General features: G+C 40.2%; 1 protein-coding gene across 1 annotated transcript in view; it reads left to right on the forward strand.

Moving 5' to 3' along the window:
* Positions 1 to 8,598: 8,598 nt before the first annotated feature.
* C8a (complement C8 alpha chain) overlaps positions 8,599 to 26,648 on the forward strand; it is a 59,308-nt gene continuing 41,258 nt past the window's right edge. Inside the window, exons 1-2 of the mRNA XM_046451004.2 lie at positions 8,599 to 8,793; positions 23,726 to 23,819. Coding sequence (XP_046306960.1) covers positions 8,717 to 8,793; positions 23,726 to 23,819 — 171 coding nt within the window. The 5' untranslated portion in view covers positions 8,599 to 8,716. The remainder of the gene's footprint in view (positions 8,794 to 23,725; positions 23,820 to 26,648) is intronic.

A 26,648-nucleotide genomic window follows, 5' to 3' on the forward strand; every position in this document is an offset into this window, starting at 1 on the left:
TTTCAGTAAGTGTGATGTCAACAGAAGAATGCCCTTTGGGGAATCAGCTGCTGTGCTGACGAGAAGTCAAAGCCAGAGGTCTGGACGAAAAGAGGCCATGGGGAGAGACACCCTGGAAGAGGGAGGCACGGCTGCACATTCCACCCCAGATGAGCTCTCAGCTGAGTGCAGCCCCATAAACAACCTTCCACAGAATCTTGAGAAATAATAAATCAATGTTGTTCCCAGCCGCCAAGCTTGGCGTGGTGTGTTACACAGCAGAAGAGATGGAAATAATTCCTACAACAAATGTGTACAAATTCCTTGGACAATTGATGTGAAGGGTTTTCTTTTTTCTTACTATTTGTGATCAGCCAGCAAAGCAACAGTGCTGATTATGAGCCTTGTAAGTTTAATTCATTCATTTGACACATATTTATTGAGTGCCTGCTCTGTCCCTGGCAGTGTTTCGGGTGCCAGGGATATTGCGAGAAGTACGTGATGTTTTTTGGTTTACGATAGAGCTTTGATCTCCTTGATGCCTTCCTGAAAAGATTAGTAGTGCTCCCCTGAATGTATTATTTGTTTTCTTTATAACCTACTACATATTTGTCCCCATCTAATACTAATTTAAATATTAATCTTCTATAATCCAAAGACAGGGGCCTTTGGCAGATTTTGAAGTCAGACTAACTTAGCCTGGAATCCCCTTTCCCTCTCCTTTCTTTCTTTGGGCCTCAGCTTCCTCATAGATGGGCTGAGTATAAGAATTCCCATCTGAAGCTACCACAGGACTGCAGGAGGAGCTCCTGTGTTCAATAACGTTAGTACTTTTTTTTCCCGCCCATATAAACTGCATCTAATTTCAGGGCAATTTTCATCACAGGGAAGTTCATGGGCATCTGTACTGCTTCTGTTTTCTAGGACTCTGATGTGGACGAAAATTTTTAAGCTGCCCTGTCTCCCTGGTCCTTTGGATGGAGGGCTGAGCCTGTGATCCCTGTTGCGGGCCCTTAGTCACTGGCTTTCCGCAGGCTCTCACGTACATTACCTCAATTACTCTCTGCAGCATGCCTGCGAGGCGAGTATTCTTAGTCTCATTTTACAGTCAAGATACCCAAGGCTCAGACAGCTGAAGTGACTTTTGCAAGATTATAAAGAAAATTAGTGGCCGAGTTTGCCTTGAAACCCAGGCACCCCACCGGCTGTCTTAAGCTCCTTCCAGTCTCCATGCACTGTCTCCCGGGGCTGCAACACCTTCCCCCAGTGCCCCTGCGCTGAATCACAAAGATGCTGGAAAAACAGAATCCAGGACATTGTCAAGAAAGGGAGGCACACACGCACGGTTATTGTTTGTCTTGCAACTGTGTACGTAGGAGGCATTAACATTCACCCAGGAGCTGCTGAAATCCACTCAACTGGAACCGAGACTGGCAAGAAGGGGACTGACCAAATTTGTTTACAGTGGGCTAATCCGGCTCCGGCTCCGTCTCTCGCACCACACAGTCTGGCTTTCTGAGCAGGGAGAAAGTCTAATTACAGACTGACAGCATGGAGTGTCTCATGGGAAGGCAAATCTTGAATAAAAGTATCAAAAGAGACTTGAATGGCTTGGAAATTGTGTGTGTGTGCGTGTGTGTGTGCGTGTGTGTATGTGCACGCGCGCACTATGTACATCCCAGTTTCGCAGTTCGAAGAGGGATTTCCTAAATCAGGATTATAGATGTAGAAGACTTCAAACTGGAGGAGAGGGTAGAGATGAGCCAGGCCTGAAATATGGACATAGAAGCCCAGAGAAGTCAAGTGACTGTCCCACAGTCACAGCATGTGCTTCTGTAGCTGGTTGATGGGAGAATTCTGACTTCAGAGCATCTGAATTCCCTCAATTCCTGTTGCCCCTGGGGATTTCTCTTGGTGTGGCAGATGCATGACATTCGGGTCCCTGGCAGCCAGTCTCGAAGCTGGTTTCTCTGCCTTCAGACTTGGCCCCTCCTAGTCCATCCTCCTCTCAGCCTCCGGAGTGCAAAGAGCAAGCCTGACCACGGGACTCTGCACTTCAGCTCATTTAGTAGCACCTCTGTGTCCTCAGGGATGCAGTCCATCTTAGTCTTAGAAAAAACGAAAAAACAAACCCACAAAGTCCCAAGCCCTGTGAGGTGACCTTTGCTAGTCCTCCTGCCCCTGCTTCCTCGTTGTGTGGTCTGTTTCTACCCACAAGGTGGATGGTCGATTCCCACCCTGGCCTGGCTGCTTTGTATCTCCGTGGCTTTGCTCATGTTGTTTCCTCTAGAATGCTTGCTCTTTCTTCCTCTGTCAAAACAACAAAAACAAAAACAAAAACACCACATCTGCATCATCCAATCTCCCATTCCTCTCCCCCTGATTCCTCAAAGTCCAAGTCACATGTATGCAGTGGTTCATGGATGCTCCCAGCTTGACCCTCTGCAGAACACTTGATCCCAGGCATGGTGCTCTGGGATGGGCAGGACTGTGCTCTCCCTATCCCTGAATGTTTGGTGCCCACCACAGTGTATAACTCCAGCCATTGGTGAAATAAATGCAGTAGCTGATTGATTGCCATGTAAATTTCATCATGGAATGTGATATAATGGTGAACTAACTGGGCTCGGTCAGCCCTCCCACAGCTTGTCCACTAACTTACCAATACATTGGATGAGTAGTGGTTTGAGGCCTAAAGCCTACCATACCTTTAAGGGGCTTTATTGAAACTGGAACTATCCATGAAAACATAGAATTGCCTAAAACACATGTAAAAGTGGCAGACACACAGTGGTCTAGTCTCTCAGTAACTCACACCATTATTGACTCCCCAGATGGCATCCTGAGCACTGGCTGAGATCATGCCGGACCTGAATGGCCTCAGAGAGGTGTTTCTGAAGAAAAGGCCATCACAGAAAGGGCAGAAAGTGAGAAGATTACAAAGAGAAAGAGCATCCACCATGATTTTGCTAGGAAACATATGTTCATTCAGGTCAATTCAACAAACACTGATTATGTAAATGTATATTGTATGTGTCTCATATACTTTAAAACGTATGGCCATCAAAACTGTTATCCAGGAGTGGTGATTAAGGAATATCCATGAAATAACTTGCCCAGGGTTGCACAGCTGGATAATGGTGGTATTGGGATTGCAATCTAGCTATGTCAGACTTAAAAGCTCAAATCTCCCTATAACTGTGTTAAACATGTGCACCTATTATGTACCAGCACTGGAAATATAAAGATGATTTGAATCACAGTCCTGCCTTCAATAAACTCACAGCATATGGGGAAAGTGGTAAACAATAACTCAGTGCTGGGAGGAATAGGGGGAGAAGCTGATGTTCCTGGGGACCCTGTTTAGAATTGCTGGCTCACAGTAATCACACAAAGCAAACCCACTTCCAGTTGGTTTTAGTGTGTCTTTTAGAACTTCCTACACACCATGCTCCTTACTGCCCGCTTGAGGAACAGATGAAGCTGGCCTGCTATGGAGGGTGAATTTATTTGCTGGTTTCACAGACAGAGACTCTGGGCCAGGTGTAGTCCTGCCTTCTGAGAGGTAACAGAAATCACAAGTGGGATAAGTACAAATCACCACTCAGTGGTCCTTTAGAGAAGGAGGTGTGGTCAGACTCTATTGCAACAGAGGAGGGGCCTATGCTGCACCAGGCTGTGAGTGAAGGCATCGGAGAAGAGACAAGTGACCATAGGAGGAAGCCTGGAGAATTTTCTCTGGTTCAAAAACAACTCTGCCTTTTTTGTTGTTGCTGTTTGGTAGGTTATTGTCTTTTTGGTACTGGGGGTTGAACCTAGGGGCACTCAACCACTGAGCCACATCCCTAGCCCTATTTTGTATTTTATTTAGAGACAAGGTCTCACTGAATTGCTTAGCACCTCATTGTTGCTGAGGCTGGCTTTGAACTCATGATCCTCCTGCCTCAGCCTCCCGAGCCACTGGGATTATAGGCATGGGCCACCATGCCCAGACCACCTCTGCTTATGTTGCAGCCCAATTCCAGGATGGATTTCCCAAAGGACCACCCAGATTTGGCGAGAGCTGCTTAAAATGCAGAATGCCTTCTTTGAGAATAGGTCTTTAATTTCTACTCTAATGAGCCAGACACTGCATCCCTCTCATCCCACCCCCTCACATGCAAATCAAAATCTCCATGTGAAGTGGGGAGCGGTAGGCACGCATTAGCCCATCCGGTGTAAAGCCTCTGATTGAGACCAATTACTTAACCCAGCCCCACTTCATTTCCAGTGGAAAACCCACCACTAATGTCTGCTGGCTGCAGCCAGGGACTGATGAGGCAATCAGGAGGAAAACAGACATAATAGCCAGGTAATCTTACAAAGGTTGAGAGAGGAGGGTGGGGAAGGCATTGGGCAAGAGATACCTACTAGTGTGTGCAGCCTTGCAGGGTACTGTGCTGGATGTCTTGCAGGCCTCTTCAGTAAGGGAGCAGAATGTCTTTGCCCAGCCAGCACACACACCCCTCCAACCAACCCGCAAAACGATATGCTCAGCCACTGTGCCAATGTCAACTGTAAGCTGCTGGGAGGAACATTATGTCTGCTATGGCCATTATGAGATTCCATGTCCAAGTTCAAATTACTCCTTTGAGTTGCTCCCAAAGTTTTAAAACTTTGAGATGCCGTAATGATAACTGGAATCTGGCAGAGATGGGAAAGGGGGCCTTCTACCACTTTGTTCCCAACACAAAGCTGCAATCGTTCTGTCAGCTTCTGCTGATAGCATGCATCCTCCAGGGGACTGGAGTCAGTTGAAGGTGTTTGGGTGTGGACGTCCCATTCCATTTTCCTCCAGTTGACTCTTGGTCCTTCCTGCCACTTCTCTTTCTCAGCACTTAAATGAAGGCTCCTAGGCACGTAAATGAAGAAGTGTAGAAACAGAAAAGAGGGAGAACTGTTTCAATAAAACAGATGTAGCTGTGCCCGGCTGTGAATAGATTTCCCCCTTTAGTGTGTAATCTTATCCTGTTTGGTATTGTGTTATTTTATCCATTTTACAGATGAAGAAGCTAAGGTGAGGAGACTGGTTAGTGGTATTTTCTGACTTAAAATTGTGTTCTTTTCACTCTGCCTTTTTTTTTTAATTTTTATTTTGAGGCAGGATCTTGCTAAGTCTCTAAGGCTGGCCTAGAAGTTGCAATCCTCCTTCCTGAGCCTCCCAAGTCACTGGGATTACAGGCTTTTTTTTTTTTTTTGCCACAGAACCCAGCAAATTGCCTCCTTTTGCATTAGATTTGCAGAATTTAGATCTTCATGTCGACTGTGCAAACCACAGGCCCAGCACAGGGAATGCAGCGTGGAGCTTCTACCAGCTTTTCAGAGAGCACAGACCTGGATGTTGCCCTGCGGTGGCAGTCTGGATCAACCCAGGACATGTTCTATTCTGAGACCATAACTCACAGGCTGATTTAGATAGTGAAAAGTGCTTCCTTGAGACAGGCAATGAATTTTCAAAATGAATTGCCATTTTGCTGTCTCCTCGGCATGGTATTTCATAACTATCTGTCTTTGATAGCAGAATGCTACAATTAAGGTGAAATCCACATATGCAAACCTAACAATTTTTTGTCATCTCCTATTCATCTTAGAACATTTTGGCTGAAAGCCAATGGGTGCCCCATCTTCACCCCATGTGCGTGCGTGCATGCATGCATACACACACACACACACACACACACACACACACACTCATGAAGGTATGAAACAATCCCATTTGACTTAACTTCTTTTTTTTATATTTAATTCTATAATTATCTTTCTACTTTATTTTGCTTTCTTTGTTCCTTGGAAATTATTTTCACTAAGACATAATAGAGAAGAAGACATGGTACTAGGAGACCCATGCTTTGTCCTGATATAGTGTTTACTTAGTAGACCAAAAAGATCTTAAGTTTTGCAGTGGGAAAGATTATAAATCCATGTCTCTGAGACTCACCAGCCATGTGATTGTAGGCAAACTGCTTAACTATTCTGAATCTTAATATCCTTATCTTCAAAACTACATTAGTATTATTGTTGCAAAATTTCTGTGAGGATCCGACAGACCTATAAAGTGGCAGGCACAGGACCTGCTGCTCTATACATCCCGTTCCCTCTTCTTCTCCAGTCACTGTGTGTCTGACTCTCAGAATTCCCTTCAGGATAATGATGCCTATCTCACAGCTGATTAAAGGGATTAAATGACAGAGTGCACCTGAAATTCTTAGGGAAGAGTAATCTATTTTTAATTGTCTCATTTGCTTATTTACTCAATCAACCAATATTTCTTAAATGACCTGCGTGATCATAAAGAAGAATTAAACACAGAATTCACCCAAAGAAAGGCTCATTCTCTGAATACCCCCGACTCCCCTAGAAAAACATAACCCTGAAGCAAAAATTAAAAGTTCTGGTGGTATGTTTATGAGATTTAAATAACAAGAAGATGCCTTGCCACTAGACCCATCTGCCAGGAATCTGTGATGGAACTGATTTGGAGAAGCTATTTGGCAGAAAGGTAAGAGGTGATGGACAAGGACCATGTGGGTAGAAGGTCCAGTGTGAGTAACGTGACCACAGTGACAAAGTACCAGGAAAGTAAGAGACACCTCAACCATATTGTTGGGACAATTAGAGAGTTGTAGGATGCAAAGTTGGCTGGGGACACATTTGTGGAAGAATTTGGACTTGTACTTTTATAGACAGTGGGAAGCAGGGGAGTGCAGTCAGAGCCAGCTTTCTTGAAGATGAATCCAGCAGAGAAGGAGGGGGGAGGTTTGGAGGAGAAACAGAGGCCCACGAGGAGTCAGTTAGAAGAGTTTCAGATGAAGGCAGGAGGGGGAAACATCACAGGGGAATAGGAGAGGATTTCAGTGACCATGTTGGGGGACAGTAGATGTAACTGAAGGTTAAGTAGGATCCCTGAATGCCACCAAGATCCTGGGTCAGGAGCAAAGTCACCAGAGAAATTTCAAGAAGGAGCTGCCTTGAGAAAGAAGATACCAGTTGCCTATATGTAAAATGGTCAGTCCACCAGGATGCCAGGGGCAGGGGAGGCAGACCAGCCTTGGGTGGGCAGCTTTCCCAGCCTAGGGTAGGAGAGCTCCTTGTGGTGGGGATTGTCCTGGGTACTCTAGGATGTTTAGCAGTACCCCTGGCCTTTACCAACCAGATGCCAGTAGAACAGCCCCAAGTTGTGACCATCATAAGCATCACTAGACATTGCTAAATCTCCCCCTGAGGGGCGATGTCACCCCCAGTTGAGAACACTGTGGTAGAGGAGGTCTGTGCCCCAGAATGACAGCTAAGGAAGGGAACTGAGTCCCACTCCCTGGGGGCTCTTGGGTCCTGTGTCAGGAATTTGGACCTTGAATGGGACAGGGATGTGGAACACTGGTGGAAAGAGTTGGGGTCCAGATGTACCATCCCATGCTGGTCCAAGGGTGTCCAAGTGTGATATCCGCCATGAGCCCCCAGTATCTCCAAAGCATACAAAACACCAGTTGTGGGTGACTTGTGGGAAAGGGACAAAGCAGTTTTCCAAATGGTTTTGAATAGGGAAGAAATGAGGCCAAGAGGACCCATGAGTCAGAGAGGTGGGAGGAGGAGACACACAGGGCAGGGGCTCAGGGTCAATATTGGCTTCTACCAAGCATTACCTAGACTTCTGAGGAAAGGGAAGCAGTGACCCTTGGTTGCCTTTCTAAAATCTTCACATGTAAATCAGACACACATTTCTTAGGCATACAAGTTAGGCATCACTTTCCCCCATCTTTAACAATTATGCAACAGGCTCATCCTGCTAATTACAGAATCTAGATCTCCCCAAGGATGTTGAGACAGCTGTACATCCTTGGGCAAGTTAATTAACTTCTCTGGGCCTCCATTTCTTCAACTGCAAACTGGAGTTTATGATTTTCATGCCATAGACTTGTTGTGAGGATTAAATAAATGAAATGCCTACCACATAGTAGATGTTTAATTGCTGTCTCTCCATCTGTCCATCTCTATTAATTTAGTTTAATTTATGTTTGGAAAAATAAGAGATCAGATGCAGGTATGGCATCATCAGTGAAGATGTGTGGCTATTATTGACATTATCATTCTAGAGGGGTCTCCTGGAGATATTTGTTTCAGAAAGGTAGATCTTAATTATTTGCATACAAAAAGTGGCAAGTCCACTGAATTACACATATTTCTCGGGCTCCAGGTGTTTAGCAATATATAGGAGAACCTCAGTGTAACTATGAGTATTTCCTACATTTTTTTTTCTGGTTGCTTATGTCTGAACTAATATACCAGTCTTGTTTCATTCTTGCAAAACAGATTGATCTGACATCAGAAGTTCCAAGAAACCTTCAGAAAGGCCAGGATTTCTGCAACTCCAGCTTGGGTTTTTTTCTGCTTCTATCTGAAAATAAAATCTCTTTGCTAATCTGATATTGGTTAAATATCAGCTTTCCTTAACCATGTGGATATTTTTTTTTCAAAAGGTTTAAAGGGCAGTGGCCTTTAGAGTCTGGGTCACTTTTAAAGTGTTTGGCTAATCAATAGCCTGGTTATTGGTTAATCCCATTTGAGTGGGAATTGAGGGAGTTCTGTTAGTTTTCCACATTGGATAGATGTCACAGGTCCTAGCCTGTAGACATCTTTGACTCCACCTTCCTGAACAGTTTTATTCCTTAGAGTTAATGTAAGCTGGTGGCTTCTGGATGAGATGTTTGCTACTGCTTTCCTCCTCTTGTATTTGGTGACTTGGCAGCTGGGGGTAACGACACAGGAGAAGGTGAACCAGTAAGTGGGCCTGATGTCTCTGCGAAATAGGGGTCACCAGCTGGGGAACAAGACACTTTGGAGTTTGCAACAGGCTGTGTTAGGCTGGAATGTGATCTTTTTTCCTGTTATTACTAATCCAGTGCAGAAGGATGGAGCAGGACAAAGGCCCTGCACTGTAAGTCAAATCAGCCCGTGCCTGAGTCATAGCTCTCATCCTCAGGAGCTGGGTAATCTAGAGCAAGCCACTTAATCTCTTTGATCCTCAGTCTCCCTATCTGTAAAATGAGAATAATAATGGCTCTTCTACTTGTGTTAAAGCAGTGATATAAATCCCTGCATTTAAAATGTACTCAGTATAGTAGGCACCTGATTAATGGTAGTTCTCTTAAGAAATGTCAGAGGGTGGGCTGGGGATGTGGCTCAACGCGCTCGCCTGGCATTCGCAGTGCGCTGGGTTCGATCCTCAGGACCACAAAAAAATAAAATAAAGATGTTGGGTCCACCAAAAACCGAAAGATAAGTATTAAAAAATTCTCTCTCTCTCTTTCTCTCTCTCTCTCTTTTAAAAAAAGAAAGAAATGTCAGATGGTTAACTTCTTTATCTATAAGAGAAGCATAAAAATACCTGCCTCAGTGTTGGGAAGGATAAAATTAGATAATGTATTCAATATTATTTTGGGGAATGTCAAGAGACAGTAGATTGCTCAGTTGTATCATTCTGAAAATGAGTTTACCTTTTGCTGGGGGTAACCGGCAGAGGTGATATTTCTATGTGCACATTAGCTGTTCTATTTCTTGGAGATTTCCAACCTGGCTTCGTGTTGTTTATATCTTAACATCAAATACTTTGCAGAGTGTATACCAGCCCTTTATTTCTTCTTTGGAATAGCTTTTAAGCAGTCCCTGACACCTAACCGTTGAAGATTTTAAATAGAGCTATTTTTATTCAAATTCTTATTAAATAATTCAATTTTGAATCATTATTGCTTTTAAATGTGAGAACAAGAGGGATTTCCTTTAAGTAACAGTTCAGAAAGGGGGAAAGCTTTTTTATAAGCAGTTAATTTGTAACTTGTATTTAAAGCAAATATAATTTTGAAAAAAAAATCAGAAAATTCATCTCTAATAATTAGAAGACAAAGGCAAGAGAACTGTGGAAAAGGAAATCTCTGCTGAGATACTCTTAATTATAAAAGCTTATCATTGTAATCCTTTTTGAAAATGAGCAAAGAGTCTTGATGTTTGATGAACTTATCAAACAAGACAGACCAGTGAAGAGGCAAATTTTAAGTCAAGGCAAAAGAGAACCAATTAAACACTTCACAAAGTGCTGAAGGAGGAAATCATGCAGTTTTTGTGTCTAATGCCAGTGTGTCTGATGTTGGTTTTGAAAATGGAAAACTTCCTGGTTATAGCTTTACTAGGCTCTGACTTGGGCACTGGGGACGTGTCATCTCAGCAAGTATTGAAACTTCTCAATTTCCTCAATTGTAAAATGGGACGAAAGTAAGAGCAAGAATTAAAAGCATGAGAAGTACTTAGAACAATGCCTCCTCTTTAGGAAGCTGTTTAGAAAGTTCTTGCCAGTGGTGCTGTGTGATTGTGATTGTTATTTGTTGGTATTTCTATTCTCTTGGCTGGCTGACAATAATCAGACAGAAGAAATTTATAATGTGCCAATTGGCATGGATGTTCCAGATAAGTTAGGGATTTCAAATCTATCTATTATTGATTATTTTTAGCAATAGTGCTCTCCCCCTACCGAATAAAATCTCACATGAATCCTAACATTGAAAAGAGGGCAAAGATATTTATATTTTTAATGGTGCACATTTTAATAAGCTCAGGCTTAGCGTTTGCTTACTATAATGTTTAAATAGAAATATAGTTTTGAGAACAATAATTTTTTGAATAAAAATAAATTCAAGGCCTCACACATGCTAGGCAAACATTCTATCATTGAACTACATCTCCAGACCTTTTTATTTTATTTAGTGCACTAAATTGCCCAGGCTGGTCTCATTCAATCCAGTCCTTGTAATCCTCCTGCCTCAGTCTTATGAGTAACTGTGATTACATACATGTGCTACTATATATGGTGAGAAAAAAAAAATTGAAAGCAATGGTGATGAAAGGAATTTGTAATCCTTAGCTGCAAAATCAATAGATGTCTACTATGTTTTTATGTGAATAATACCTTTTGGTAGGGTGTTGCTTCAAAATTTTGAAAGTTTGAAAATTTTAAAATTATTTTTTATTCTAATTTGTTACATATGACAGCATATTGAATTACAACTCATATTATACATATAGAGCACAATTTTTCATCTCTGGTTGTACACAAAGTAGAGTCACACCATTCATGTCTTCATACATGTACTTAGGGTAATGATGTCCATCTCATTCCACTGTCTTTCCTACTCCCCTGCCCCATCCCTTCCCCTTCCTCCCCTTTGCTCTATCTAGAGTTCATCTAATCCTTCCATGCTTCCCAACCAACCCCATTATGATCAGCATACTTATATCAGAGAAAACATTCAGCATTTGTTTTTTTGGGATTGGCTAACTTCACTTAGCATTATATTTTCCAACTCCACCCATTTACCTACAAATGCCATGATTTTATTTTCTTTTAATGCTGAATAGTATTCCATTGTGTATATATACACCACATTTTCTTTATCCATTCATCAACTGAAGGGCATTCAGATTGGTTCCACAGTTTAGCTATTGTGAATTGTGCTGCTATAAACATTGATGTGGCTGTGTCCCTATAGTATACTGTTTTTAAGTCCTTTGGGTATAGACCGAGGAGTGGGGTAGCTGGGTCAAAAGGTTAGTTCCATTCCCAGTTTTCCAAAGAATCTCCATAATGTTTTCCACATTGGCTGCACCAATTTGCAGTACCACCAGCAATATATGAGTGTGCCTTTTCCCTCACAACCTCGCCAACATTTATTGTTGTTTGTATACTTAATAGCTGTCATTCTGACTGGAGTGAGGTGAAATCTTACAGTAGTTTTGATTTGCATTTGTCTAATTGCTAGAGATGTTGAACATTTTTTTCATATATTTGTTGGTTGATTGTATATCATCTTCTGAGAAGTGTTTGTTTAGTTCCTTGGCCCATTTATTGATTGGGTTATTTGTTTTTTTTTTGTGTTAAGATTTTTAAGTTATTTATATATCCTAGAGATTAGTGCTCTATCTGATGTGCCTGTGGTAAAAATTTGCTCCCCAAACGTAGGCTCTCTATTCACCTCACTGATTGTTTCTTTTGCTGAGAAGCAGCTTTTTGATTTGAATCCACCCAAATTATTGATTCTTGATTTTAATTCTTGCACTATAAGAGCCTTATTAAGGAAGTTGGGACCTAATCCAATATGATGGAGATTTGGGCCTACTTTTTCTTCTAATAGGTGCGGTGTCTCTGTTTTAATTCCTAGGTCCTTGATCCACTTTGAGTTGAATTTTGTGCATGGTGAGAGATAGAGGTTTAATTTCATTTTGTTGCATATGGATTTCCAGTTTTCCCAGCACCATTTGTTGAAGAGGGTATCTTTTCTCCATTGTATGTTTTTGGCACCTTTGTCTAGTATGAGATAACTGTACTTATGTGGGTTTGTCTCCGTGTTCTCTATTCTGTACCACTGGTTTATAAGTGTATTTTGGTGCCAATACCATGCTGTTTTTGTTACTATTGTGCAATTCTTTTAATTTATTGAAATGTGTTTTGGGACTAAGAATGTGGTCTTAGTGATTATACCATATGCATTAAAAATGTGTTCTCTGGTTATTCAGTGTATGTGGTTCTAAATAAATTAAGTCAAATTGGTAATTAATGTTTCTCAAGTTTTCTTCTTCTATCACTTTCTGAGGGAGGGAGGGAGGTTGCAATATGGAATTATACTTGTGGATTTATTTATTTATTTTAGTTGTATTAGTTTTTGCCTCATATATTGAAACCTACATCTTGATAAATTAAAAGGATTTGCAAGTTTAAAAAACTTCTAAACAACACACACATTTAGGTTGTTATGTCTTTGTGATGACTTGCCCCTTTATCATTATGATTGGTTGTCATTATCTCTGGAAATTGCCCTGGTTCTTCAGTTTATTTTCTTATCAATTGTGTTTTCATGGCAAATCTTTGTCTAATATTTTGTTTCCACTTATATGACCATATTTAAAGTATGCTTTATATAGACATACAGAGATGAGACTTGCTTAATCTAGTCTAATAATCTCTGCTTTTTCAATTGACAGAAATTTGACCATTTACATTACATATAATTATTGACAGGCTTGAGTTTGAGGCTACTATCTTACTATTGGTTTTCTATTTGTCCATCTCTTTTCTGATTCTACTTTCTCTTTTTGGGTCAACTTATAGACTTAATATTTTTTCTAATTTCTAAATGGCTTAGTTAATTAATGGTTAACCATTAATCATTCTACTTTAATTTTTATTCTACTTTTGTTTTTACTCTGAGATTTATAACTTACATCTTTAACTGATCACAGCCTAAATTCAAGTAATACTATACTACTTCTAGTATTTTTTTCTACCTGAAAAAATTCTTTTGACATTGACTGTAGTGCACATCTTTTGGCAACAAATTCTTTGTTGTTCTGAAAAAGTCCTTATCTTGCCTGCATTTTGAAAGATATCCTTGCTTAGTATAAAAGTCTAAGTGAATAGTTTCCCTCCCATATCCACATTACTTTAAAGATGTCATTTCATTATCTTCGGTATTGCATAGTCTCAGAAGAATTCTGCTTTGTTCTTGTTTGTGTACTGTGGTTTTTCCTTCCTTTTTTCTTTTAAGATTTTTTTCTTTATCAATTTTTAGCAGTTTCCCTTACAATGTAACTTGATATGGTTCTGGGAGTTCATAGTTTGCATTAAACTTGGAATTTTTTTGCCTTATTAATTCAAATACGTTTTCTGGTCCATTTTTTCTCATGTCTCCATCTGACAGTCCAGTTGTGGGGATGAGATGCTTGATATGGATATGGTCCCACAGGTTACAGAGACTCTATTTTTCTTTGTTGTTGTTGGTAATCTTTTTTTCTCTCCTTGTTTCATTTTAGTTTCTATCACTGTGTCTTCAAGATTACTAATCTTTTTCCTGCAGTGTTTAATCTGTTGTTTAGCCTATCAAGTTTTCATTTTTGATGTTAAAATTTCTAGCTTCAAGCATTTCACTAGGTACTTTTTCAAATCTTGTACTTTCTCCCTCATCATGTTCAAAATTATCCTTAAGTGATCTAGGTTTGATTTTTAGCATTTTTAAAATTCTTGTTTGCTGAATTCATTATTTGTATTTCACAGATTTTTTTGCTATTAGGCAGGACTTAGCATGTAGCTCAATCCACTCATGTTACAGAGAAAGAAACTGAGCCTTGGAAGGAGAAGGAAAGATTTCAATAATATGACTATTTGGCTAGCACTTGAGGAATACTGGTCAACTTTATCATCATTATATCTTCTAAGATTGTTGTTCTTATTATTTTTCCAACTGAAGGTCAGAGAGGAAGAAAGCAATTTGATATGTCAGGCATGCATCTACCTACATGAAAGGCTACAGTCCCACCAACTAACCAATAAAAAAAAATTCAATGCTTCACAAATAATCACTCGTATTGATAAGAAAGATGCATACTGAATTTGGAGTTAAGATACCCAAAGATTTTTTCACAACATTTTCTACCCAACATTTCCACTGATGAAAACCAGAATTCTTTAGGGGATTAGAAGAAAAGTGAATGAGAACCCTAAACAGAAATCACAATAATCTAAGCATCACCTAAAGGTTTTTTGCTTTTTAAAAAATAGGTCATATAGGCAGTAGACCCTAAAGAAGTCTCAATTATGATCCTCTTTTTTATTTTAAGGCTTTTATGGGCATCAGAATGTGTTTTCCAAAGTGCCCTGGGTCAGGGCCATGTGGATGCTTTCAGTAGTTATCCATATGCCTGGAAATTACCATGCATCTAGGCAACAGGAATTTTTAATTAACATAAACAATTGGAGTACTGGCTCCCAGTCAAAAATCAGTGATGGAGATATGGAGACTTCTCTTCAGGGTGACTAATCCTTAGCTATACAGCAAGGGGCATTGGGTGTGGGCTGTGGAGTGTGGTCAACCTGAGATTAAGTTCTAACATCACCACTTAGTGGATACAGAACTTGGATAAGTTACTTAAACTCTGCAAGCTTCAACTTCTCTAGTTATAAATAGTGAGAAACATATTTCATAGAGTTCTTGTCAGGAGTTAGGAAAGTGCATGTGAGCACTTAGTATAGAGCCTATTACAGAGTATATCATCAGAATTTTTTTTTTGTTATTCTATTTCCCATTTGTCAGAAATTCTTCACAGTACATTTTGGAATGCTAGAAAAATGGATAGACTTTGGAGCCAAACAGCCTTGTTTGAATCCTGGCTTTGCCACTTACTACCCATAAAATTTAAGCAACACATTTAATCTCCTTATGAATTTGTTTTTACTCATCTACAGAATGGGTATAATAATGTCTATTTCACAGGGTGATTATAGAATTTTAATGAGATAATACATTAGTGATAAAATTTGGTTATTCATTTCCCACTGCATACCAGATGCTATGTTCAGGACTAGATATAATGGTGAGCAATATAGATATGATATCTGCCTTCCAGATCTATTAGTCTATGGGTAGGAATGAAGTATGTGAAGCTCTATGTACATGACACTTAGTAGGCAGGTCAAGGAAAGTTACCTGGAGGAAAGGTCAGGCAAGATAAATGAGGTACAATTAGAGTGGCCTGTGTAGAAAACATCCTTGTGCAAAATACTGCAGGAGAGCCTGCCATTGCCTGGAACTAAAAGTCTATATAGAATTTATATGTCTCTGGCTCACAGAGATACTTTTTGTCTTCACTCAATGAAAATGTTCATTTAATCATAAATATTCTAGGTGTGCGACGTAGTGAACTAAATAGGTAATATCCCTACACTCATGGAATTTAGCATAGTGATACAGTCAGTAAACATGTAAACAAATAAAAAAAATCATTTAAGATGGTGAAAAATACCATGAAGGAATCCAATGCACCCTTTGATAGAGAAAATAGAGTAAAGAGGCTGGTTAGGGGGTATCCTCTTGTGGAAGGGGCATTTACACTGAGATGTAAGGAAGGCAGAGAGAAGCTGAGCCGTGTGGCAGGAGGGGAGAGGGAGAGATCAGCATGTGCTCTGTCCCTGTGGTGGAAAGTGTCCGTGGTGCACACGAGCTGAAGGAAGAGACGGCATGAACACAAAGAATCATGCCACAAGAAGGTGGGCAGTGGGTGGACCCCAGAGTGCCTTGGGCCTCACCAGGGGGAGTCTGAATTTTAGTTTGTGTGTAGTAAAAAGTAAATCACCAAAAAATCTCTGGAGGGGCTGATCATGGAGGGATATCACCTGATTTCTCATTTAAAATAACCAGGTCATATCCTAGTTGCTGTGCAAAGAATAGGTTAAAATGAAATGGAAGGTCTTGACCCACAGAAAGCCACAGAATGATCTGGGTAAGAGCTAATGGTGCCTTAATAGAGCTTGCTGGCAGTGGAGACAGGCTTCTGGAATTTGAGACACACTTTGATAGCAAAATTGACAGAAATTTCCAAAGAATGGGATGAGAGGAAGCGAAAGGAAGACATTAAAATTAAAGACCACTGTTAAGTATCTGGCCTGAACACAGATACTTCATGGTGGTTCTACTAATGATGTTGGTGAAACTGAGAGAGGAGTTGGTTGAAGGAGAAAATGAAGAGTTGAGACCTGGAGACTTTTAAGTTTTTCATGCTGGAGAGGCAACTAGTAGAGATGTAAAATGGATGAAGACCTACTTTGAGAAGGCATTAGCACAGATGGTGTAGGAAACAAAGGAGTGGATCTTATCTCCTTCCAGGTGAGAAAAGAGAGAAGAAAGGCAAGAAAGACAATGCCCTAGGGAATTCTAGTTTTTAGGGAAATCAAAAAGAAATGGTCCCAAGGCAGAAAGAGAGCAAGGGAGATTGGTGCTGAAGAGGTCCAAGAAAGGGAAGTTTCCATGAAGAAAATAGTAGCTAACAAAGGGCAGATTAGATGAAGCTGGAAAACTCTCTACTGGGTTTAGCAACATGGAGGATGCCGAAGACTGAGCATTATCAAGGTCAAATTTAGAATACCTCCATTTCACAATGCAATTCCCATGTCAGTGAATGGACTTGGCTCAAGGTTACTAATTTGTGACAATGGCCTTTGAATATATGCACAACCACTTTATTAGGAAGACCCCCTGGCAATGATCAGGAGGCTTTCTGACCTTCCAGCTTGGGAGTGGTAGCTAATTAATATTTTGTTTTCTGAATTGCTGAGGTGGCCACATTATGGGGGTCAAGCATTTGACTTGCAGGTTGCATGATTTAGTCCTTTTCCCTAATATGACAACTTAGAGGAGAAGTGTCTCACTAGACCCCAGGGCACATTATTGATAAAGATGGAGAGGTTCTATAAGCATTTATGTATTTGAGAAGAATAGACAAGAACTAATATATGCTAGGCCTCTGCTAAGGCTTTATGATCTCATTCCATATCCCAAAGTCTCCCAAGTTATTAGCTCTGTTTCTTAACTATTAGAAAATTGAAGCTCAGTGAGTGGCAGAAAGTGGATTTGAGTGCATATTTGATAGACTATAAACCTCTTTCTGTTACATCCGTGTTTCTTCTACTGCGTTATGTGGCCTTACCCGATGTTGCATGAGAAAAGAAATAACCTGTGTTCAAAAAATTTGGGAAATTCTAGGTTAAGCAAAGTAAAATGAAGAACTTCTCAGGTCCTTTAATACAGTGTTAGGTATTTTAAATTTCCAGGAATAGGGTGTTGTGGGCAGCTTATCCAAATGAATTTGACCATGGAACTTTTCTTCACTTCCTCCTCTACCTGTGTGCATATTTCAAGAACTAGTTCTCCACAGAATACACATTGAGAAGTTTTGCGATAGCACTATATTGACTTGTGCTCTATCTACAGATGAAAAAACTAAGTCAGAATGTTAAAGTAACTTGTTTATGTAGCATAGCAAATTGGAAAAAAAATTAAAGGTTAATAGCAAATGCTTCCAAATCCTACTGCTCCACGTTAAATGTCTCACTAATTGAGTAGATTCTTGCTAGCTGGGAGATGCTTTAAAAATATTTGCCAATTTACTAGGCCACAGAATTATTAATGGCTCCTTAAGGGTATTAGTCCATTTTATGTTGCTGTAACAAAAAATACCTGGGGCTGGATACTTTATAAAGTAGAGATGTTTGTTTGACTCATAATTCTGGAGGTTCAAAAACATGGTTCTGGCAATTACTAGGCTCTGGTGAGGGTCACCTGGGTATACTATAGTATGGCAGATGGTATCATGGTGGGAGCATGTGGGAAAGAGAACATGTGGTGAGACAGGAAGCCTCAGGCTGTAGAGTAGCTAGGCTCACTCTTTCTATAGCAACCCATTCTTGGAGGAATAAACTCACTTCTACAAGCTCAACCACTCTCAGAGACTTGCTTTAATCTCTTCATGAAGGTGGTGTCTCCATATGTAATTACTTTCCACAGGCCCTACCTCTTGAAGATTCCACCACCTCAAAACCACCTCATTGGAGACCAAGCCTCTGACTCATGAACTGCACCAAGCCATTGCACGAAGTAATGAAAAGTGATACAATTCCTTTGGAAAGCCATTTGGCAATGTGTCATAGCTTTAAAAATCTGACATCTCAACCTCCAGGATTTATCTTCAGTAAATAATTTAGAATCCAATAAAATGGGGGGCTTAAAAATCTAATTGTTGAACCTTTGGGAATTGGAACAATGTAGAGCCATTGCTCTACGATTAAGTGGAAAAATCAGAATATAAAAGGCACTCAATATGCCTCAACTGTATTATAAAAATAAAGAGTGGGAGAAAATACAACAACTTGTTAATGGTGGTGGGATTTGAAGTAATTTTTTTCTTTTACAATCATTGTTGTTTTTCTTATTGTAAATGCATTCATGTCATAATCACCAAAAATATATATATTAAAAAACGAATTGGAATGACAAGAGGGACTCATTGGAATGATAAGGCTGAAAGTTAGAACCCTGTAGTGATTTAATGAGTGGTCCTGGTGCACCTTCTGTGCTCTGGCATTCAGTGATAGTATTACTGTGTGTGCCTCAGTCTAGACATCATGTCACAAAGCTTTTAAACCAACAGCAGCCCAGCTCTCTGCTCTGTCCAGGCTTTTGCTTTCAACCATTAATACTGTTTTCTCCCATGTTGATATCATAATGCAGTTTCCATGGGCTTACAATGACATTATCTTGACAATTCTGTAGTGAGATGCAGAATAATGCTGGAGTCCTTTTCTGTTCCCAAATCTTCACCCTATAACTTCTCAGAATTTTTTTCTCTCTCTCCATGTTTCTGCAATTCATTCTTTCATTACCAGGGCAACCTATTATAAAAATGATAGACCAAGGTTTGGGTAAACCAAACCTTGAGCTATTTGAATTTCTAGATTATTTAATTAGATTCTAACCAGGAGTCAGATTCAAATAAATCTCTCAACTCTGTCACTGCTTATTTCCCAGGAACTGGTTGTAGTTTTTTCTTCCTCTCCTTCTCTTCTTCTTTGTTTCTTTTTTCCCCACTTTCCAAAATATTTACTGAGCACCTTCTATGTACCTGCCGATGATGGATGGCAGGACTTCAGTAGAAAATACAGGTGGTACCTGCATCCATACATCTTAGAATTGGTAGAAGAGACAGGAATTATACCTAAATTGCGAGTGTGATAATTAATTTTTGAAAAGACATGCAGAAATTGACCAAATCATATGAAGGGAGGTAGCTAATAGTCTGGATATTGGGAAATGTTTCCCTAAGGAATTGAAATTTTTGATGAGTCCGAAAGAGACTTAGGAGTTAATCAGGTGAAGAAATAGATAGTTGAATTCACTCAGGATTGGGCTGTACAGGTAGGTGTAATGGAGGAAACACACCTAGTTAATATTTTAAAGTGACAAACCGTGGAATCCAAAATGAAACCAAAAGAAAAATAAAGATATAAAGTGTCTTAGTGACAGAAAGCATGGGTGTCAAGTTAATGGAGGCCCAGTGAGGTCCCAGGAAAGTGCAGAGAGAGTCCTTGAGTAGATTAAAAAAAGGAGGAGGAACAGCAGTGGAGGCCCAAGTAACTATTCACAGGTGATTCACAAATTAGTGATTTGGAGGAGAAGCTGTTTCAGAGAAGAGGAGGTCCAGAATATGATGATGGAAAGTTCTAGAGTGCAGAGAAGATCATAAGCAATAAGGAAAAGGAGGCACCAAGAGGGTGGAGTGCTCGTTAAAGGGATGGAGTCAAGAGATGACAGGAATCCAGGTGGAGAGGAAGTTTGTGAAGTTTCTGAAGTTGTTTTGAAGGGATGATAGGCCGATGTTACATTCTAACATCATTTGATGGATCAGAGTTTCTCTGAGCCTGTTCTGCAGAGCCCAGTGCAAATATAAACATGATGAAAAGTGCAAAGAATGTCTCAGTATTATTACGAGTTTTGATTCACAGACCCAGGTAGGTTCAAAACAATTTTCATAATAATGGTGGGACATTATTTGCCCTTTTCACTGTGTTTGTATCAGCATTGATGTGCAAAAGCAATGGTGGATAAAACCACTCTAGCTCTGGTAAAAAAAAAAAAAACAAAAAAACAAGGCAGAGGCACCATATCCATTGGGGGAAAAATTAAATTTTACTTAAGAAAGTCCTCTTTGAAGGAGTAAGAATTGTTCATTTTATGACTCCTCAGTCCTTGAGAAATGTTATCTAATATTCCATGGGAAAAATGGGAAGAATGCACAAATAATGCAGTGACGTATGAGGATTGTTTGAAGAAAAGCAATTTTGTTTATTTTTGGTATTTAACATGACTTGATTTCTCCTTTGATTAGATTTTCCTTTAGTGTAATCCCTCCCTCTGCTGATTTTCATCATTGTTTTTCATTTCCTCTTCTTGAAATATTTTGCTGAGGATGTTCTGTAGAGCAGGCTTTCTAGTTGTAAATTCTTTTAACTTTTGTTTATCATAGAAGGTTTCTATTTCATCATCAAATCTGAAGCTTAGTTTTGCTGGATATAAGATTCTTGGTTGGCACCCACTTTCTTTCCGAGCTTGGTATGTGTTGTTCCAAGATCTCTTGGCTCTGAGGGTCTAAGTTGAAAAAATCTGCTGAGATATGAATTGGTCTCCCCCTGTATGTGATATGATTCCTCTCTCTTGAAGCTTTTAAGATTCTATCCTCATTCTGTATGCTAGGCGTTTTCATTATAATGTGCCTTGGTGTAGATCTGTTGTAATTTTGTACATTTTGTGTCCTGTAAGCCTCTTATATTTAGTTTTCCAATTCATTCTTCATGCTTGGGAAATTTTCTGATATTAACTCATTGAAGAGATTGTGCATTCCTTTGGTTTGAAACTCTGTGCCTTCCTCTATCCCAATAGCTCTTATGTTTGGTCTTTTGATGCTGTCCCATAATTCTTGGATGTTCTGTTCACTGAATTGTGAGTCCAACAGCCACTTGTCTTAGTCTCTCTGGGCTTCTGTAACACATTGCTGGAGCCTGAGAGGCTTAAACAGAAAACATTTGTTTTTCACAAGAGAAGGGTGTGGGCAGATTCAGTACCTGGTGAGAGCCCACTTCCTGGTTCATAAATGTCCCGTCTCTTCACCATGTCCTCACGTGGCAGAAGGGGTGAAGGAGATCTTTAGGTTTTCTTCATTAGGGACACTCATCCCATTCACAAGGGATCCAATCTTTGAACTTAATCACTCACCTCGCAAAGCCCCCATTTCCAAATAACATCACAATCCTGATGGTGTTGTGTAGGCTTCCATGTATGCATTTTGGGGGGACACGTTTTGACTTGACATAGATAATTGCCACCAAATCATGGTTATTCAGGAAACGATTTTTTATATTTACACATATTTTCACGTGAACACAGGTAGCCTATCGCTTGAAAGTAAAAAGTAAAATTGTTGCCAACAACAAATAATTCTTCATGTGAAAAGGAACACAACTCAGTCAGCACTGTAAACTTGACAGGATCACTAGTGATATTAACAAGTTTTATTTTTCCTATTATATAGTAGAATGTGCAAATATTTATAAGGTATGCAAACTTGGTGAGTTACCATTTTCCAAATTTCCAATGCCTGATGTTAAAAATATTATGTATGGGCACAAGATCTGTTCACTATACTTAGACCAACAGATTTTATTATAAGAGAGCACAAAAGATTTTGTTGACAAGCTTTCAGATTCTGCATTGCGCCTAACATATAAGAAATTACCACTTGTCAAGTTTTGGTATAATAACAAAGGAGAATATCCACATATCCACAAATATCCATTTGAAAAAAAACCCTGTAAAACAGTCCTTCCTTTTCCAAATACATAACTGTGTTGGGCTGGATATTTTTCATAGACTTCAACCAAACAACACATAGCTATAGATCCAATAAAGGAGCCTCTTTGAAGAGACTTGCAAAAATGTAAAACAATGATACTCTTCTAATTATCATATATTTTAAAAATTACTTATGGTCACATGCAATGGGTTTTTATAGCTTCAAATACATTAACAACTATTTTAAAATACCTATTTTTATTTTGAATTCTGTGAATATCCATAGATCTAGCTCACTGAAATTTCTCTGGGGTCTTCAATAATCTGAGACCAAAATTGTGAGAACCAGGGTGAAGAGGAACATGATTTTCCTGCCGCTCCGTGGCTGTCTGCCTGTGGGTTTTAGCCCAGGGGTCATCTGCGGCATGAGTAGCAGCTCATGTGTAAGCAGCACGATTTGAAGCATTTTTTCCCTATGCTAGGGAGATAATTGTGCTATTGATCACAGCCGGGCTGCCCAGGTCCCAGGGGTGGTGGCAGTTCTGATGGTAAGGGATGACATTCCACCTTTGTCCAGCGGGCTGACCTTCAGCAGCAGCAACACTGTTGGGGAAGAGGCTCGGGCTTAGAGCCAGGCAAGCTAGGATTGCTCTCCCTGGCCCTGAGTGACCTGCGCAAGGTTTTTAATTTGTGAGGAGGCAGCATGGGGTAAGAGACAATCCCAGCCTTGGAGGCAAACCAGTTTTTAGCTTGTGGATATGTCAACCCAGGCAAGGTCCTCTCTCGCTTCTGATGACTGATTACCTTTTTGTCATCAAATGAAAAACCAACATGTTGAGGAGTGGGAAGTGGGTTTTGCCATTCAAACAACCAGTTCAAATTTTGCCAGTACCCCCTGGGCTATGACTGCTGGGGTTACTTAACTTTTAGGAACCTCAGATCTTATAATGAAATAGGGCTAATAATATTTATCTCTCAGGACAGTCACAGAGATGAAGTGACACAGTCCATGTAATGTCCCAGCATGTAATCTTAAAAGCAAAACCTTTAGTAAACATATGCATTTAAACATACTTTCAGTAACTATTAGGTAACATTATTTTTAATATAGTTTTATAGACGGGAGTGCTATAGCTCAGAGATGTTAAGTAACTTGTTCAAGTTTTCATAGCCAGTAAGTGGTTAAGATTCAAACTCGGTTCTCTGCCCCTGGATCCCATGTTCTAACCACTGAACTTTCTGCTATTTTGACTCTTCAAAAAATGTTAGTCTTCCTCGGTACTCATCTTGCTAAAGTGATAATAATTTGACCCACCTGTGATGGATATGGTATTAAAGAGACAATTTATACAAACCTTCCAGTACCACATCTGCATTATAGTGGCAGCACAATAAATGTTCATTTCCATGTTTTACTGGTAGGAAAATGGGCACACATTTTTCCTTTGCTTAAACTTTGCATCTTGGCATTGATATAGCGTCCTTCCTCACTCTAGGAGAGCAAGTCAGGCTGTGACCCCCAAAGCGGTTGCCTGCCAGCTGAGCAACTGGTCTGAGTGGACAGATTGCTTTCAATGCCAGGACAAAAAGGTAAGCCATCTATAACCATTCCGGGCCATTTCCTAGTTCATCTGTGCATTTGAAACTCAAATGGAGATAAGCAGTTGGGGATATGAGTCTGGTGTTCTGGGAAGAAACTGATCTTTGAAAGGAACAGGTATTTGGAAACCTCAGGCACCTAGATGGTGAAACTTGTTCCTGACTCTCCTGATTTTGTTTGTAAGGCATTACTGGGTGAAGCTGCAAAAGATGTATATATTATAACTTGTAGGTGAACAAATGTCCACTTGGAGCTGGGCACATTTATCTCCCATTGTCTCTCTGGGTCCTGGCCAATGTATTGCCCTTGAATGAAGTTTAGCTGGAGAGACTGATGATGGGTTAGTAAAATAAATTGCAACCTGCCCATGGGCAGCTGAGTAACAAGGGCAAGGGTACCCATGGGGACCAGAGATAAACAGGGAATATCATAGAGGGCATTCTTGAGGACTCTACTTTTATGGATTGAAAAGACTAATAGGCCCAAGGAACAGAAGTATGCCTATCTTGCCTGCCTAAATGATTTTGGTTGATCCAAAATGGTCCTCAAACCCAGTGGTATACAAAGGGAAGGGAGGCATTGAGTACCCTCTGTTCTGGCAGGAGGAGTATTAAAATTCTCACTTTGGGGTTGAGTGCAGTGGTGTATGCCTGTACTTGGGAGGCTGAGGCAGGAAGATCACAAATTTGAGGTCAGCTTCAGCAACTTAGCAGGACTCTGTCTCAAAATAAAACATAAAAAGAGCCAAAGGATCCTAAACCTCCCCTGTTTGAAGGATGTGGTCCCCCCAATTTTCACTCTGCCCTGACCACTTGTGTTATTTTTCTCAAGCCTGCTATAACCAATTGCCACAGACTTGCTGATTTAACAGAAATCAATTCTGTCCTGGTTCTGGAGGCCAGGAGTCTGGAATCCGGGCCTCAGCAGAGTTGTGCTACCTTTCAAAGCTCTGGAGACAATTTTGTGTCTCTTTCTCCACCAGCTTCTGGGGGCCATCAACATCCTTCAAATGGAGACTCCACTCTCTGCCTTTCTGGTCTCGATGTTGCCTCCTCCCTCTACCTTCCTCTTGTACAGACACTTTGATGATGTTTAGGGCTACCTGGATAACCCAAGGGAACCACATTTCCAAACCGTAAGATATCCTGCAAAGGCTTTTTCCAAACAAAACAACATTTAATGTGCTAGAAATAAGGACCTGGGGTCTTTATGGGGGCCATCACTCCACCTATTATGGATTCTACACTGCAGTTTTTCTCATGTGTCTCAGTTTAGATAGCAGACAGCATAAATGAATCACTTATAGTTTCAGTTCGAATTGAATTACTTCCTTAGTGACTCAAAGAGACATGTGTGTCTTTAAAGTAATCCTTGAGATAATTAAATTATGTTACTTATTGAAGTAAAAGACCACCTTAGTTTATTTTTATTAATGTTTCTTCCTCTCAAAATCACCCAAACGAAGATGTGCATTTCTGAAAAGAAACAGTATCTATTACCTTGTAAAGAAAATTATGTCTTAATGACACCAACCACAGGCAATAGCACACAGCAGTCCCTGAGGGGGTATTGGCACCAACCTTCCTGTAGCACCACATCTTCATTAGTTAAGAGCAACCTTAAAACCAGAGAACAGATGGAAATGAACCTGAAGGCTTACAGCCTCTTTCCAAGTGGGAACTACTGGAAGGATGACAAGGGCATTAATATTTGTCATTTATTCAATACTTTGTATGGACGAGGCACTGGACTAATATTTTGAGTAAATAAATTGTCTAGTTTGATACTCACAGCCAACTGGAGATGATAGACACCATCATCCGCTTTGTATAGATCATCCATGAAGAAAGTGGCAGAGCCTAGATTTAGACCTTGGTCAGTCTGACTCCAGAAACCCTGAGAGGTTGACCACACCACTCTACTGACTCCCAGACTATACTGGAAAGTCGTAAGTGACATTAGCAGTCATCTAATCCAGTTTCCTCTGGAGTGGCCCAACAGCTAGTTCCAGAATGATGATGATATTGAAAGCTGTTACTACTGAGTGTATACCAGGAACTAGGGAAAGTACTGTTTTTTTTTTTTTAACCTGTATTATCACTGACCTTGACAATACTCTCAGATGTGTGTCATTTTACAAATGAGAAAAATGAGGGTCAGAGACATTATGTAGTGGATCTGGTAGTGCCTGTAGAATCAGTGGCAGAACTAACTGGAACTTGAATATAGCTTAAAATGGAATTGTAATAACAATTAAACTCATGAAGCTGAGAAGATTAAATGAGATCATGGATGTCAAGTGCTTGGCCAATGGTAAGTGCTCAATCAATGGTAGATTCCTTCACCACTGTTGTCATGGTGGCTACTACATTGGTTAGAAATCTGATATACTTTTTAAAGAGACAGAGCTGGCTCTATGTTTGTGTGTGGATCAGTCCATTATTTGCACATTGATGGGCAAGAAAATGAGTAGAAAATGGAAACATCCTGATCATCTGAACTGATCATTAATTATAATCTCTTCTCACTATTATTAACCCAAAGGCAGAAAAGGCAGTGGGCAGATTTGATCTCCACCTTTCCCTACTTCCTCTGCCCCTTTGCCAACGAACAGTGAAATAGACTGGGGTGGGCATGCTATGGTTTAGTTGTGGTTTGAGTGTCTCCCAAGGCTTCATGTGTTGTATTGTGAAATATTAAGAGGGTGGAAACTTAATCCACCTGTGGTGTTGAGAGGTGGGACCCTTGGGAGGTGATTAGATTAGATAAGGTCATTTGACTGGAGCCCCCATGATTGAATTCTGGTGGCATTTTAAGAA

The sequence above is a fragment of the Marmota monax genome, unplaced genomic scaffold, assembly GCF_021218885.2.
Source record: "Marmota monax isolate L192 unplaced genomic scaffold, Marmota_monax_Labrador192_F-V1.1 WCK01_AAM20220418_F8-fsc00023, whole genome shotgun sequence".
Lineage (NCBI taxonomy): Eukaryota > Metazoa > Chordata > Mammalia > Rodentia > Sciuridae > Marmota > Marmota monax.